Genomic DNA, 15,871 nt, shown 5'->3' with positions numbered 1-15,871 from the left:
GCTTGATGACAGCAGCAGAATGGGATGTTCAATTTGAAAAGAGCCGCACAACCAGGACATTTGCATGTTCTCATCTGTGGCAGTTTAGAACCAGCGAGAACACAAACAAAAGGAAGATGTGAGAAAAGAGAATCAAAGACAGAAGCTAATTGAGGCAAGCATGGGGGGAGGGCGGTGAGTGTCCAGGTGCAGAGAATAAAAGCCTCCTAAATGATTTGATCAAACAAAAAGGGACAGAATGAATAAACGAAACAAGGTATCAGAATCAAACAGAGTTTAATTTTAACAGAAAGGCTTCTGTTTCTGTTGCTATTCAGTTGCGAAGATGTGGATATTTTTCCCCCATACTTTAGAAACAAATACTGTTGAATAAGAAGCTTTATTGTAGCACATAGCAACAAAGGTGTTCCAACACCTATAGATGCACATCGCTGTGCAGGAGTAAAACCACTTTTCAAATAATTATTTAACATTTGTTTGTTCTAGGATGCCTTTATCAGCAACTTAGAGGAACTTTCCAAACACAGATCTCTAATCTTGCTAATGTGAACAAGACAGCATTTTATTTGAGTGAAGAGCAGACAGAAGTACTTATGTATAAAAAAGGATGCATTTGCATCTTCTTCGATGGTGTATGGCTAACTGCTCCATTGACTGACATCCTTAGCGGTGAGTAAGTCATTTTGCTTGTTGCTCTAACCGGCCCTAGCGCTGCGGAGACAGTTTGAAAGACAACTGCATATTCCACCCCACGACTGAGCTCTGTTTATGGGTTGTGGCCAGACTATAGGATGGCTTGCCAGGCTAACAGAAATATACATTTTCTTGCAATTATGTCTCCAGTTAGTCACCAACAGTCACAGACTGTTTTACCTTTTGAATGTTTTGGAACTTCCTATTTTTTATTTTTATGTTTTTCTTCCCTTTTTCACATTTTTGCTCTATTTTTTAATACACTGTTTGATTTTATTCAGGATTTTTGATAAAGTTTCTGGTTTTGGCTGCAAATATTAACTTAATGGTGAAGTTAACTGATTATTTTTTTCTTGTTATCTTTAAAATATGATTGGCCACTCTGAGTATAACTAGCAGGCTAAATGTGAAAATAGTCTTCTATGCCGATTTCCTGCATTAACCGCTGATAGAATATTGACAGGGAAAAGCTCAGATTAGAAAAGCCAGTGACATTTGCATGTCAAGTTAGCATTCATGGAATCACCCATCTTGGCTCACAACAGGAAAGGCTGTGTTGATTTAACAATTACAATAGACAGCTACAGCTTATAAGTTTGACTCCCCCACATTCCAGTTAGAATTGACAAAGCTTCTCGGATGAGAAGCAAAACGTCTTCAAGAAACCAGAGAAGTCCAGTTGCCTTCATCTGAAACCTTTGGATCAGGAAATAAGATTCCAAGTCAGGAAATAAGTCTCCACATCCTGCCGTCTGAAGGTTACCTCTGCTGTGGCTCACTTCTAGTTTCTGAAACAAGAGCACGAGAGCTTTTCCCCCTTAGAGATAGACTGACAAGGCATTCATTTTTACTAGACACCACTGCAAATAAATCGAAAAATGAGTGAACTTGGTCTTAAAAGGACACACAAAGTGGTCCTATATGGTAACTTGATGCACAAAGGGTGAATAATTCACTTTTCATTTCCCCTCCAATTCAACACTATTTAAGTCCATTGAGACAAAACCGGTCATACAGGGACCTAACAATTTTAAAACACTACATCATTACTTCAAGAATTAGTTACATTATCCTGGAAAGTATTGGAAAATGTTTTTGCAGTAAAAAATCAATCAAATGAATTAGCAAAATGATGGACTGTCAGATATGACTAATGCTGCTGCAACAGATGGCCTCAAACACTTGCTGGAAACTCTAATGAATGTTAAATGTTGAATCATGGTGGGCTGACACATCAGGAATGGACAGAAGGAAAGATGAAGGTCTGGAAAAACAAACACTGTTGCATTGATAAGAGTTTACAAAAGACAACCAATGACACATCCAAAAACATGTTGACTTTGTTGTCACCATGGACACCTTTGACTAGGAACAAAAATAATGTGGAGATTAAAACAATTTATTAAAACAAAAGGCAAAGAAGACAGAGAAATTAACTAGATCCAGATCTGACACACCCAGCTTGAGCCATGACATCTTTAAAAACTTTTTTTTAAAGTCACATAATAACAAAAATACCTACCCTGGGCTTGAATTAAATTCAGGCTTTGTTTACGCGGTCGCTATCTCTTCCGAACTGGGAAACATGTTGTTTTCACCGATACCGGAACAAGAAGAACCGGAAATGACGCATGTTGCCTCTGGACGTAGTCCATACGTCCTGACGCTACCCCAACGTCCGCATTTAAATCGGGTTATGCAAGTTAGGGGTAACTCTTTCTATTTATGCTTGTAAACGGATTATTCTGATCCACTCAGAAACCCGAATACCGACCTTAACCCGATCATAACCCGGATATTGGCTGCATGTAAACGTAGTCAGTAAGAGCGGGGAGGGAGGTCGTTCGTCAAATCGACTCAGTAGTAGCTAGTTTGCTCCTCTAAGAAGTGGGGGCTGGACAATTTTTTGGCCTCCTTGTGGGTTTGTCAGTTATGGGCTTGTAGGGGAGCCCATTACCATTTCGGGGGAGCCAGATTCTCCTAGCTCCCCCTTACTCGAACCCTGCCGATATCCCTCCAATTGATTAATAATTGAGAGTGGGTTGGCTCTTTGGATAGTGTATTGTGTGTGTTTATTTTGGTGTGTGTGTTTAATAACTTACAACATGAAATCTTGTTCCCAGCCGGGTTGATCCCCACGCACTGTGATCGTTGTGCTTTTAACATTCTGCACCTTCAGTGTCACATAGGTGTTGAACTTATCTGAAACAAAACAAAACAAATGTCAAAGAACCAACAGAGGGTCAAAAATTAACACAAAACAAAATCAGGGTAAATTTTATGTTTGGTCCACAGATCGGTGTCACTGTCCAAACAGCTCAGTCACTTAAATTTGAAACCACTATTTTTTCTCCTCTTAATTGTATTAAATGTTTATTACAGCTTAAGATAGGAAATGGGATGAAAGAGCCCTTAAATGTGTTATCGTTGTCAGTGTCAGACTGGTCAAAGAATCTTTACAATCCTCTAGATTTTAAAGAGAATGATCCAAAATAAAGAGAAGTTATACAGAATGGCAGTTGAGGGATGAACATCTCTTGTTGACATTAGCTGTGAATGAGCAGCCTTGGTCTAGATCGAGGTAGCTGCCTTCCCCGAGGACCTGTATCCAGCATGTTTTAGTTGTTTCCCTGCTTCAACACACCTGCTTTTGTTCAGCAGGCATCTGCAGAGCTTGATGAGCTGTGGAGTAGGTGATTCAAGTGTGTTGGAGCAGGGAAACAATGAAAACATGCTGGATACCAGCCCTCAGGAAAGGGAATTGACTACCTCTGTTCTAGATCAATGACAGGCAGCAGTGGATCAAAACCTCAGAGAAATATTTCCAATTATTTTTTAAATCAATGATACAAATAATGAAATTGTTTTAAGACTGAAAAATGGCATCCACCTAGCCAAGTGTATCTAATGGAGCTGCTGGTCAGTGTATATCAAGACCTCACCAAGAGGTAAAAAAATGCAGTGATTTAAAATGGTGTGGTGGCAATCTAAATTAACTGTTCTGGAAATTCGGTCTCAAACAAAAGAATTTTGGGTCCTGAAATGGTGCAAAATATATGAAGCTTAATTTATTCAAGCAATTCTAGCTGGGATTTTAAAAGAGGCTTGAGCTTTGTGCGGTTGGAAAAGATCAAGTGTGCCAGTGAGAGTAAAAGCAGATAAATCTCCTCCCCCTGACATCAAGCCAAGACAGACCATAGGCCAGGCCAGGCCAGCACACTGACCGTTAATCTCCAGTGAGCCACCTTCATTCGTCAAAAACAGGCTCCACATTTACAGCATGACCTTTCTGAGCAGTAAATTACAGTTTCTCTTTCACAAACTCCTAATTCTTGCATCTATAGTACAAAACAAAGAAAGGATGTTTGCTTCGGCCTACTAATAAAGTAAAGTCACGTTTGACCTGATACTGTTGGAATAAAAGGTCTTCGTCAGTCCCAATACCATCAAGACTGGAAGAATAAAATTCATTTGAGTCAAAGGTGATGGAGTCAGCTAGATTAAATGTTCCTGCTTGAAAAAAATAAAAGCACTGTGAGATTGTAATCCAGAGGCTGAATGTGACTAGTCTTTTCTTGTGACAGTACAGTAAATGATCTCTGCTGAGACTATGGGTGCTACAACTCACAAGCAAGACACTGATTTGAGTGCCTATCTTTCGGTCTGTACTTTCACACCCAGTGATGCTCGTCAGCCTCCTGTCAGCATGCGGTATGGACAGAAGAGCCAAAGCAGCTGTTAGTGCCAGCTGTCGTCACTGAATGAGGGTGAGTGGCACCGAGTGCAGGGGGATTAGACGGCTCGTGTCACACCAGCTTTTCATTTCCTGCAGCAGGGTGAGGGAAACAACACGTGCCGGTTGTTGTGCTCAGCTCTGCTTGCGTAGTTTCTGTTTTGGTGAAGTAGTGACTCGTAATTTACAAACCACTACTTTCTTACTTAAACTTGTGCGATCAAAAAATAGAAAAGTAACTGCATTGATTTCCTTTTTGGCATCAAATATAGAGATATGTTGCTATAGATTCAGTTTGATTAACACATTTTCCAACTTAGGGTCTTTGGGAAACAAAACCAAGTCATCAGCTGTTACTTTGCAGACTGGTCCCATGACCACACTGAACAAAGATTTTCCTGGTTACCCTAGCGACATATCTAAACATTTACCGTGAAGCAGCCGTTGACACAGGAGGCAAACAAGTAAACTCAGCTCCTGACAGCAAACCGTTGAAACAGGAGGATTCTTCTTGAACGTACTTTATGATCCATAACAAAAGAGTTGAACTGAAACCACACCAGCCAGGCCTCTACAACCCACACGAGTAGCAGAAGACCAACTTAATTAGTGTTTCAAGAGGAAAGCAGCAACAAAACATTATTATGAAGGAGCCTGGGGGATGCTCAAGCCTTTCCCTAATTAGATAGCCAAAGCCTTGTGCTACACTTGGGCCAGCTCCCATGAATACCAGATAAGGGAAGATGATGTATGGATTAGATAAGAGCCACTTAGTGGTTGTGGGCCTTTTACAGCAGGTGGCTTCCACTATCCAGCTGATACAAGCAGTAATGACTGATGGGCAACACACAAATGTGCATCTGCACATTGGTAGTACCTCAACAACTTGTAAATGTATTTTCCTGTGTCCTACACCAAAATGATTTGCTTACTGTGGCATACCCAAAGATCAAGTAATTCATCAAAATGTACAGGGATTCATTTTTAATTTGCAGACACAAACACCCCATCTGTCTGGCCTCCAAACAAGAAAACACTGACAAGGCCTTGTGCAGAACCCCAAGAACCAGCCAAGATAAGGTGGCTAGGAATTATCACGTCTATCCGGTGACAAGGCCATGTGCAGTGCTTTCTTGTATGGAGACCAGACAGTTGAGACATTGAAACATTTAGCTTTAAATTGAAGTGTATCAGGGATTTGATTGTGTGTGTAAAGCAGAGGTCACAGATCTATCACAGTCCTAGAAAAGGCCAGAGAAAAACATCTGTTTTAGTCGTGGCTAAAACATATATGTAACAGCTCATCACCACAAATGAAAATAAGGTGGAAATGTCTACATATCGGCCATGAAAATAGTCAGTACAAACAGACCATAGGCTGACTATGCCCCCTACATATCGGCATCAGTATTGGCAATAGAAAAAACAATATTGGTCTACTTCTTGACAGAAGTTATACAGCAACGTTAACTGGTCTCTCTGAAGGTGAAACCATCTATTTCTTGTCACTAAACTTAAACTGAACATGTGTTTTTTTAATTTGTTGAAGGTACATCCAAATGATTTTGCTTCAGACCTAGAGTTTCACCTCTGATTGTTTTTAACTTCTTTCATTAGTTTTTGTTCGACAAACAAATACCTAACATAACAAAAAAAGTTTGATCATCATTTGGGTTGTATTTGGCAGGCATAAACACGTGTGTGTGCACACAGACCTGTCATTTTTCTAAAGATTAGATTAATTGAAGGACGATGCTCAGAGACAGAAGTCACCACTCCTGTCTATAACCGCCCACTCCCCCCACCGCCCTGTCAAATGTCTTCATTTATTATTGATCGATGATGACTTTTTTCAATAAATTTGTACAGAAAATGCAGGCAGTTGGAAGACTGACATTTACAATTCAGAACACTCAAATGTGGCATGCAATGGAAAACAGGCAAAATGACTTTTCTGGGAGCAGCTCACAGAGACATATTCCTTTAATCTAGAGTTCTAGACTGAATTCAGTCAGAAAATCTACATTTGCAAGTCTGCTTTACATCCAAGAGGGACAACAACAACTACACTTACAGACAGGCTCACGTTAAGACAAAAGACAGTCTGTCAAGCTGCAGTTTCCTGTGGTAGTCAGTGGAAAGTGAGACAGCTGGGCACCAACCCAGTCAAGGTCACACTCTTTTCATGTGCAGTATTTTCATGTGTAAGACCAAAAAGCCACCAAACTGTGGGTGTGGTGAAAGCACAACGCAAACACTGAGCTCCAACCAACCTTATGCACACGTTAAGGCCTCTTCCGAAAGTCACACATCTCTTTAATATGAGCAAATAAAGATTATCATGAGGAAATGGGGAACAATGAGTAGGAAGGAATAGCTGGAAAGGGGCCAAAAATAAAAACAAAAACATTCAGAGCTTATTTCTTATAAAAACGCACTTCTCTTATAACATCCTTCCTGGATTCTACATTAATATGAACAGCTGCACCAAATGAAAAACTGGTAATCTGTCACCTCAAACATTCATCCTTCTGTTTGTTTTGTAAGCTAAGGCTGTCTCAGGAGTTATATGGCTGACTGATTTACATGTGGAATGGGAGGGCTGACATTTATCTTTTGTGATGTACTACTTTGGGTGAAATTTTAAATTGCTGTTGCCTTGGTGTTAGAGGTTTAAGTTGGAAAAACAAGTAATTTGTACACATCAAGAAGTGCAATGATCCAATTCTTTCCCATAACAGTTACTTGTTTGAACAGCAGATGTTAAAGGTGTGGTTAACTCATTCAATCATTCATTTGCAGTGGCCTCTAATAGGAATGAATGCCTTGTAAGTCGTACTTGGGGATGCACCTGTTTCAGATAGTGCAAGTCAGCTGGAGGAGAAAGCAGCTTTAGACTACATGATTTGAACTCTTCTTTCCTGATGTTTGGTTCTCCCTCTCCCTCCCTGAACCGTTTATAGGTGGTTCAGAATGTGCTCGGCTTCTGTCAAGTACTATCATGATTAGTCAATTCGTCACAATGACGTCAACAAACAAAATAGTAAACAATAAATGTAATAGTTGACATTGTTTATTTTATGAAGCATTGTTCACTTTCTCATATTGCCTGCTGCAGCACTTTCTGCTTTCTGCTTGAGGAACATGCACAGTGGTTGCCATTCAGGTCAGCCACTGCTTTTTGCTCGAGGCACAAGTGCAGTAGTGGCCATCTGAGTCGGCCGCTGCAACACCGGAAATACATGATGGCGAGCCGGTAACATAGCTCAAGAGTTTGGGAGCATTTTACAAAGATAAAAGAGAAGCTCATACAGTGAAGAACCTCTCGTTAGCTGCCAACAGCAACAGTGAGTTATTTTTATTCATAGCTCTAGCAACCACAGTGGCAATGGTGATTTCATTACCTTTAGCCCATGCTTGTCACATGTTTGCTCCAACATTAAAAATGCTAATGATTTATAATATATATCAAAAAACACTCCTCTTCAAAGGACGAGTTTGTTTAGATGGCACATAACTGATCACACTTCAAACTAGAAGCCAATGATGGGTATATTGGAGCAGCTGCATTCTGGTGTAAAAAGCTATACTTAATGCACGACACAATTAGTCGATTAATCGACAATAAAAACTTGATCAATTGACTATTAAAATAATCATTTGTGACAGCCCTACTTCTGATCAAATCACCAAAGTACACTCACATCACTCCGCTTCTCCTCCATCTTCACTGGCTGCCAGTCAACTTCAGGGTTCATTTCAAGATCCCGGTTCTGGTCTATAGGGCCTTACATGGACAAGCACCATCTTACATTGGTGATCCTCTCAGTCCCTACACCCCCAGCAGGTCCCTGAGGTCCAGTGATCAAAGCCTACTGGTTGCGCAATGCACCAGGCTAAAGACCAAAGGTGACAGATAATTTGCTGCTGTGGCCCCCAGAGTCTGGAACTCTCTCCCCCTGAGCCTGAGATCAGTGGACTCAGTTGTCTCCTTTAAAAGGCAGCTGAAAACTCACTTGTTCAGGCTGGATTTGGTATGGCCTTCAGTTGATGATGCCTTTCCCAGGATCCACTGACTGCCTCACTCTCATTCATTTTTTTCCCTTCCCTCACATATTTTTAAAAACAATTTTTTACTTCTCCCAATTTAATGACATTTCTCATCTTTTTTTAATCTTTTATTTGTTTTTTTGTTCTTGTGAAGCACCTCATGATTTTTATCTTGAGAGGTGCTATATAAAAGATAGTTTCCTCTCAGAGTTTTTGTAAGAAGAATGGTTCAAAGTTAGCTTCCTCAATTGGTTTTCCAATTTGTTTCTATTTCTGGAAATCATCACAAGTGAGAATCTATCTGATCAACATGCAAACAGTTATCACTTGAAAATGACTGTTTATGATTCACTGAAATAAAATGTGCTCTTTGTGAAACTGATATTGCAGTAATTACTTTATTTCACCATTTAACAAGCTCAATTTGAACATGTAAATAAAAGTGACCTATAACAGTATTTCACCTCAACCTTAGAGAGACGACTAGCTTTACTGGATTACAGTGTTTGCTTTGGAACAGGTGTTACATGTTGTGTGGCCCATAGCAGGGGGAGGAAGTCCTAAAGAGGACCAGCACACATTGAGAAGTCGTGTAAAGTGGTATATTTAAGCCAAAACAAAGGAGCCAAAGCACAAAGACCTTTAAATATTTACATTTAGAAAAAAAGGAGGGTCACAGATGGCTGTTTATGGCTGAGGTGAGCTTCCATCAGCCCTTGCCAGAAACGTCTCAGGGTTTAAAAGTAGGTGTGAGCTTCACACTTGAAGGATTTGCTTAGGTGGAGAGCATTGAGGATTTGGACTTAGAAGCCACCAATCTAAACTCACCTGGCCACAGTCTGCCCGGGACACAGGATTACATAATGCAAAATCAACTCTGCTTCAAGCGACTTATCACAATTTAACCCATGAGCCATACGTGAGTAAATAACACTTGGTTAATATCCAAGAATGGCATCATGAAGTTATTTAGAATTTATAAAAGATTTTCAACAAGCTCTCAATTTACTGGGCCATCTACGTTCTCACCCTTACCGATGGCCATGAGCTTTGGGTAGTGATTGAAAGAATGAGATCGCGGATACAAGCGGCCGAAATGGGTTTTCTCCGGAGGGTGGCTGGGTTCTCCCGTAGAGATAGAGTGAGCATCTCTGTCATCCGGAAAGAGCTCTGAGTAGACCTGCTGCTCCTCCACATCAAGAGGAGGCAGTTGAGGTGGCTCTGGCATCTGATTAGGATGCATCCTGGACACCTCCCTTGTGAGGTTTTACAGACACATCCAACCAGAAGGAGATCTAAAGGAAGACCCAGGACACGCTGGAGGGACTATGGGTGTGTCCGAATCCACAGGAAGGATGCTTGTAAGAGCGCATTTTGAGGTCAATGACGTCACAGCGCAGCGACGAGTACTGTCCGAATTTCAAGAATACTCATTCTCACGTCCTTGCTCCACCCACATTTCGAGGACGAGTCTGTTGTATCCCCACAGAACAAGGCTAGCCCAGCATGATTTGCGCACCGGCTGTGGATTTTCAACAGGAAGAGAAAATGGGGAGAGCTACGAAGTTTTAAATGCAAGTTTGTTAAAAACTAGCTGTAGAAACCTAAAAAGCTTAATGCGGTTCTGTTTATAGACATTTTTCGTTTGTATATTTGTTTTTTTTAAATTACATTTTAGGCAGAAATCAGCCAGAACGAGTTTGTATCACGAGTCCCGTTTGTGTGTGTGTGTGTAGCAAATTAAACTTGTCATTTGTTTAAAGGACAACAGAGCAAAGAAGCATTTTATTAAGCTTATAGGTGAAGAGGGAAGCTGTTTATACAAACAACCACAGAGGTTCTTCTGTGTTCTGCTGTGAAAAGTAGTTTTACATTCAGGGATTTACACAGCTGACATGTTTTAATGAAGTAAAAATAGTTTGTGTGAAGAATATAATTTTTATCTTCTCATGTGGATAAATGTAAAAATGTTTGTATTGCCTTTTTGTCACCTGCAATCTGATTTTCTCTGTAGGATTGCAGGTGTCCAGGGTCAGGAGAGGCTTTACCTTGGTGGTCCTCCTGGGAGAGAGGCCCTTTACTGTTATCATGTTAATGTTATTTAGCTGTTTGATATTTGAACACATTTAAAACAAATACTAACTGATAACTCTTTCTGGTCATTGATTTTATCACCAGTTTTATTATTACAGATGTTTTGAACATGTTACATGAACAGAAAATGAAAGGATGGTAAGGAAACAAGATTATTTACAGATCAAAATCAGTATGGACCAGTTATGTACGATTAAAGCAGGATAAAACTGAGTGACACTTCCTGGATCATTTATTTAAACTGAGTGAGCAGGAAGTCTTTGGCAGTGCAGCTGGATCTGCTGCAGGAGGATCCAGACGTGGATGGAGGGCTGGAACAGACCTGTGGCTCAAAGTTTCTGGTCAGAGGAACATCATACAGGATGGTCTGCAGAGAGAGCTTTGGGACGCTTCTGTCACGGCGTGTGGGCGAGGTGAGTTAAGGTGAGGCGAGGATCCACACGCGGGGAGGAAGACAGGCAGAACGTTTAACATAAACTTTAATGAAAAACACGCAGGACACTGAAACAATGGACTGACACAAGACACAGAACAGAAGGGGCTTAAATACACGAGGGCCGGGAGCTAAGGTGATTGGGAAACGAGAGGCAGGTGGGAAACGAGAGGCAGGTGGGAAACGAGAGGCAGGTGGGAGCAATTAACGAGACACAAGGCTGAACCAAAACGGGGAGACAGGACAGGGTGTGTCAGCTTCCTCTCACTGTCCACTCCATCGCCCATCTACAGGGACTGCTGGGCTGCCTCAGATGACGACTCTTACATCTCTAAGATGTATTCAGAAATATGAACTTCAGATGGTTTATGGATCCACTGGTATAACAATTGTGACTCTTCAGCAAATAAAACCACAGTGTTGTTTTTAATAGAGCGTCCTAACAAAATGACTTGCCTGTTAACAGTAGTGGTGGTCTGCTGGTACCTCCTTCAGGACAGAGCACTGCTGACCTCTTCCACACACATCTTCCTCAGGCTCATCCTCCAGACCCACAACTTCACCAGCAATGAGGCAGATGTGCAGGACAGTGCATGCTGACCTGTAATAGATTAAAAAAGTTTTTTTTAATAGAAAAATGTAAAACAAACATTTAACCTGAAGTACACTGGTTCTGTTCAGTTTAAAGAAAAGCAGCAGGGAATAGTTAAATAAAAACTACAGAGACTTTACATTTTTAAGACAGATCTAATCATTATTAAGCTTAAGTTGAATACACAAATGCACATTGAAAACACTTCAATGCTATTTTATTTAAAAGCCTGTTTTTTAAAACGTTTTACCCCATTTGATGCAAAATAAGAGGTTCTACGGTCCAATTTACATTAGAAAACATCCTACTACATTCAACATTTATAATGCATTTGGTTTATATTAATTACCTATACGATATTACTCTGTAGAAATGTGTTGTGTACGTTTAACAAGTTCATTATGTAGCTTAAAACATACATGAAACGATCTAAAGTTAACATGTAAGTCCTGAAAGCTTCAAGAATAAACAAAATTACTTTACCTGAAAACGGTTGTGAACAAATGCTGCTGATGGACGTGAAGCTGTTGTAGCTCCTTAATTTTCCTGCTCGATTTTCGCTAGCTTTAGCATTTTTCCTTTGTGTGTAGCTGCCGCCACGGCTGTGACGGGACCTACGGGTCACCGTAGAGGTGAAGACTAGACTGTCCGAATTCAGAGCCACTGGGTTCCGGTCTTAGCGGTCTAGCAAGGACCCGGGCCTTGCTAGACCGGCGAGGACCCGTACTCATAAGCATCCTGCCCGTGGATTTGGACACACCCTATGTCTCTTGGCTAGCCAGGGAATGCTTTGGGATTTTCCAGGAGGAGCTGGCCCAAGTAGCTGGGGAGGGGGAAGCCTGGGCCTTCCTGCTGAGGCTGCTGCCCCAGCGACCCTACTCTGGAGAAGCGGTCAAAAATGGATGAATGGATTTTCGGTAATGAGGCCTTAGATGTTTAAATTCTAGATTGTGTTAATTCACCAACAACTCAACACAGAGACCGTAGTCGTCTTGAGGGTTACACTAAGAAACAGGAGACCATTGATGCCCAGGCAGTTGGATTTCTCTATAGTTAAAGTAGCTTCTTCTAAATCTGTGTGTTAAAATGTGAAACATTTTTAGGGTGTGAGATTAAAAAACAAATCTAAGAAATGTCTACCAAAATACTAGAAATATTTACCTGGTGGCCCCTGGAGTTTGGCTTTCTTCACTGCAAAAAAAATAAGAAAGTGTGAGTTAGTTAGTTTTAAAGTTTTACTTAATTAGATGCTATAGAACAACTTGTTAGCATAGAGCTACAAATGACTTATCTGGTTTTAGTTGCAGAAAGCATTAATAGAATAGATGTGATTCATCTTTTAGGTTAAATTAAATGTAATAAAACAAAAATGCTTGATGTGGGCTGCAAAACTTTATAACATCTTATGTTGCTCTGAAGCCTTTTCAGTACAAATACAGTCCAAGAGCAAAATAACTTGGTTCTCCAACATTTTTCTTTTATTACAATGAATATACTCAGAGAAGTGAAGGAAAATGAGGAATACAAATCTAAATACCTCATTAGGTTGTTCATTAAAAAATAAAAAAAAATAAACTATTTAAGAGATCTAAATATTTTCTCTGGAAGAAGATGTTACCTCCATCTTAGAAAACCACATGAGGTCTGAGTTCTTCAAACTTGAACTTTCAACAACAATAATCTCGTTCAGGTTTTGACTCAAGATTATTGCAAGGAAAGGTCAGGTAATGCAAATTCAAAACTATAAATACAAGGACTCATCAAACCTTGAGGAAATTACTACAAATCTTGAGTAAGAACCATGCAGCCTTCCATGCAGATATTTGACATTTAAAACAATCAAATGGTCAGCGATGTGGAAAAAAAAAACAAATGATAAAACATCCTACAACTGCTTTCATGAACACAAGTTCAAAGGAAGTTCTGTTAAATCAACAATTATCCCAGAGTAGAAGTACTTATTGCAGCAAGGATGGGGGGTAAAATCTAGTTCTATAAACATCATAATGCAGGTACAGTTGCGAAGGCTAATTTGGAAAACAAATTAGCTTAAATATTTTTTTCATGCCTCATAATGTAAAATAGTAAAGCTAGAAGTGAAGATTAAAAAAATGATTAAAGTGATTGATTGAATTTGTCTAAACCTCTGCCAATAACACGTTTCAGACTGAAAGCAGCCACTGGACCATTCAGTTATCAGTCTAGCCAAACCACCACACTTCTCTGGGTCCTCCATTCTTTACACACTCATGCATTTATCAGCAGAACACCACTGGTGTGAGAGGTTCTCCGCTCAATAATATCAGAGGAAAAACAGCTGGCTGCTACCACTTCAACTTGAGCTTGTATTTGATTTAAAATAACTTAATTTCTATTCATTTAATGATCATTTTTGTTGCATTGATTGGAAAAAGAACCAACATAAAAACTATTTGAGATATTTTGTATTTATTTCAATAAGTTTAGAAAATTAAATGTAATTTGTAATAATTATTTATACTGAAATGTATTCTATACTTTTAAGTAGGGTCGTCACGGTGTGAAAATTTAACCTCATGGCTATTGTGACCAAAATTATCACGGTGTTCGGTATTATCGCTGTTGGGTAATTCCTATATTACTTCCAAATTACCTCAAAAGAGTCAGAGCATACACAGAGGGATTAGATCATTTTGGAAATTGTAATCATCAAACAACAATCAATAAACGAACTTTGCAAAGGGTGAAACATACACACCAGAGTCAGAGGCGGTTTGTTCTCACACAGAAACAAACCTGCGGAGCGCTTTTATTAGGACCAAGTCAAAGATAACCACACCTACATGAGAAGATAACAGGAAGTCTTCAAGGGGGTCTTCACAGCTGGATGCTACAGACAGACCAAAGAGTCACCAAGTCTAGCCTTGATGTGCCTGACAATTTGCATTCAGGCAGGAAGCATTTCTACAACACTTTAAAATGTGAAAAATCTGTTTGATTATGAATTTTTACCTGACAATCGCGGTATTCTTTTAAACGTGTTACATTTTCAGACAGCTAAATAAACCCTTTATATCAGGAAAATATTAATAAACTCTTATCTGCCCCTGGGAGCCCCGTAATGCATAGCGTCATTTCAATATGGGGGTGTCCACGACACGGTTTATAAGCAGGTAGCGGGCGCTGTGGCTGCTTTATATAGCGACTCCTTGCATTCTCCCTCAACCCAAATGCTCGGATCACGCATTTTAGCTAAAACGGTCACGTTAACTTGCCTTGCGTTCACTGTAGAGTTGTGGGTGATGGTCACGCAGATGTGTCATGAGATTTGAAGCGTTGCTGCCTTTCACAGACACTTTTTTCTGCACGTGCTGCAAACAGGATAGCCGTCTTCTACAAACTGTCCCTCGGTATTCTTCAAATATCAAAAAAATGCCCATACTTCCGACTTTCTCTTCTTTGAGGGATAATAAATGTTCAGAGCACTACCATCTCCTCCTTTGGCCATTATTACAGCTTTAACTTCAAGAAAGTTTTGGTTGTAAACAACAAAGTGCGCATGTGCCGCCGGCAACTTCAGCAGATAATACGGTGGCTGGTAAGGGTCACCGCACCTACTCCGCAGCCACGATAATCGACCGAGATAATATATTTTTTTAAAACAAGACGGTTATTATTATTGTCAACTTTTTTACTGGGGTTTACCTACACTGGTTACCATGACAACCCTACTTTTAAGGATTAATTTTTTCTGCAATTCATTTGGTAAGTGAGATTGTTCAAAAACATTTTTACATGTATAACCAAGCCCCCATCATTCTGCAGCAAATATGGAGCCAAAAAAGAAGTGGCAAAAATTGCAGTTCCACCCTCATCCGCTAGGGTCTGGCAGCAGAAGTGAGCGACTCTCTGACTCTCTGAACTTTAGTTTTGTCTGTGTGTTTGTTTTCATGTTTGGATGTTAATCACGGAATTAGTTGGACAAAAGAGCAAGCTGTGGTAACTAATAGACCATCCAAGCAGTTTCTGCTTATTTTTATCAGTAAGTAAATTTATATGTTTGTATTATTTTGTTGGTTGAATGGGGGGCAATGCTCTGTCACTCAACTGCTTGGTCAAACATGTTAGTGGGGCTGCATAAGAACCTTGAGCGAGTGCCCAGGTTCCAAGGTCACGGCGCCCATCTACGATCGCAGCGGTCTGAGGCTCCGCTTGTAATTAAACAGTCCCAGCCCATATTATATCTCCACAAGTGATCAGCATGACTACAGCCTCGGGCAGGAGCCAGTCTGCAGTG

At 40.2% G+C, this 15,871-nt stretch overlaps 1 protein-coding gene across 10 annotated transcripts in view; it reads right to left on the bottom strand.

The window, feature by feature from the left end:
- The window catches only part of LOC107396498 (protein unc-13 homolog B), a 99,265-nt gene that overhangs the window by 66,529 nt on the left and 16,865 nt on the right, over window positions 1-15,871 (bottom strand). For 9 of the 10 annotated variants that reach the window (XM_054744168.2, XM_054744169.2, XM_070552230.1 and 6 more), the window contains exons 2-3: window positions 12,757-12,786; window positions 2,796-2,895 (exon numbers count right to left, since the gene is read on the bottom strand). In XM_054744168.2, coding sequence (XP_054600143.2) covers window positions 2,796-2,895; window positions 12,757-12,786 — 130 coding nt within the window. The remainder of the gene's footprint in view (window positions 1-2,795; window positions 2,896-12,756; window positions 12,787-15,871) is intronic. The other variant, XM_054744170.2, reaches the window with a different exon arrangement.

This window comes from Nothobranchius furzeri, chromosome 6, assembly GCF_043380555.1.
Source record: "Nothobranchius furzeri strain GRZ-AD chromosome 6, NfurGRZ-RIMD1, whole genome shotgun sequence".
Taxonomy (NCBI): Eukaryota; Metazoa; Chordata; class Actinopteri; order Cyprinodontiformes; family Nothobranchiidae; genus Nothobranchius; species Nothobranchius furzeri.
This window is presented reverse-complemented; position numbering and strand designations above follow the sequence as displayed.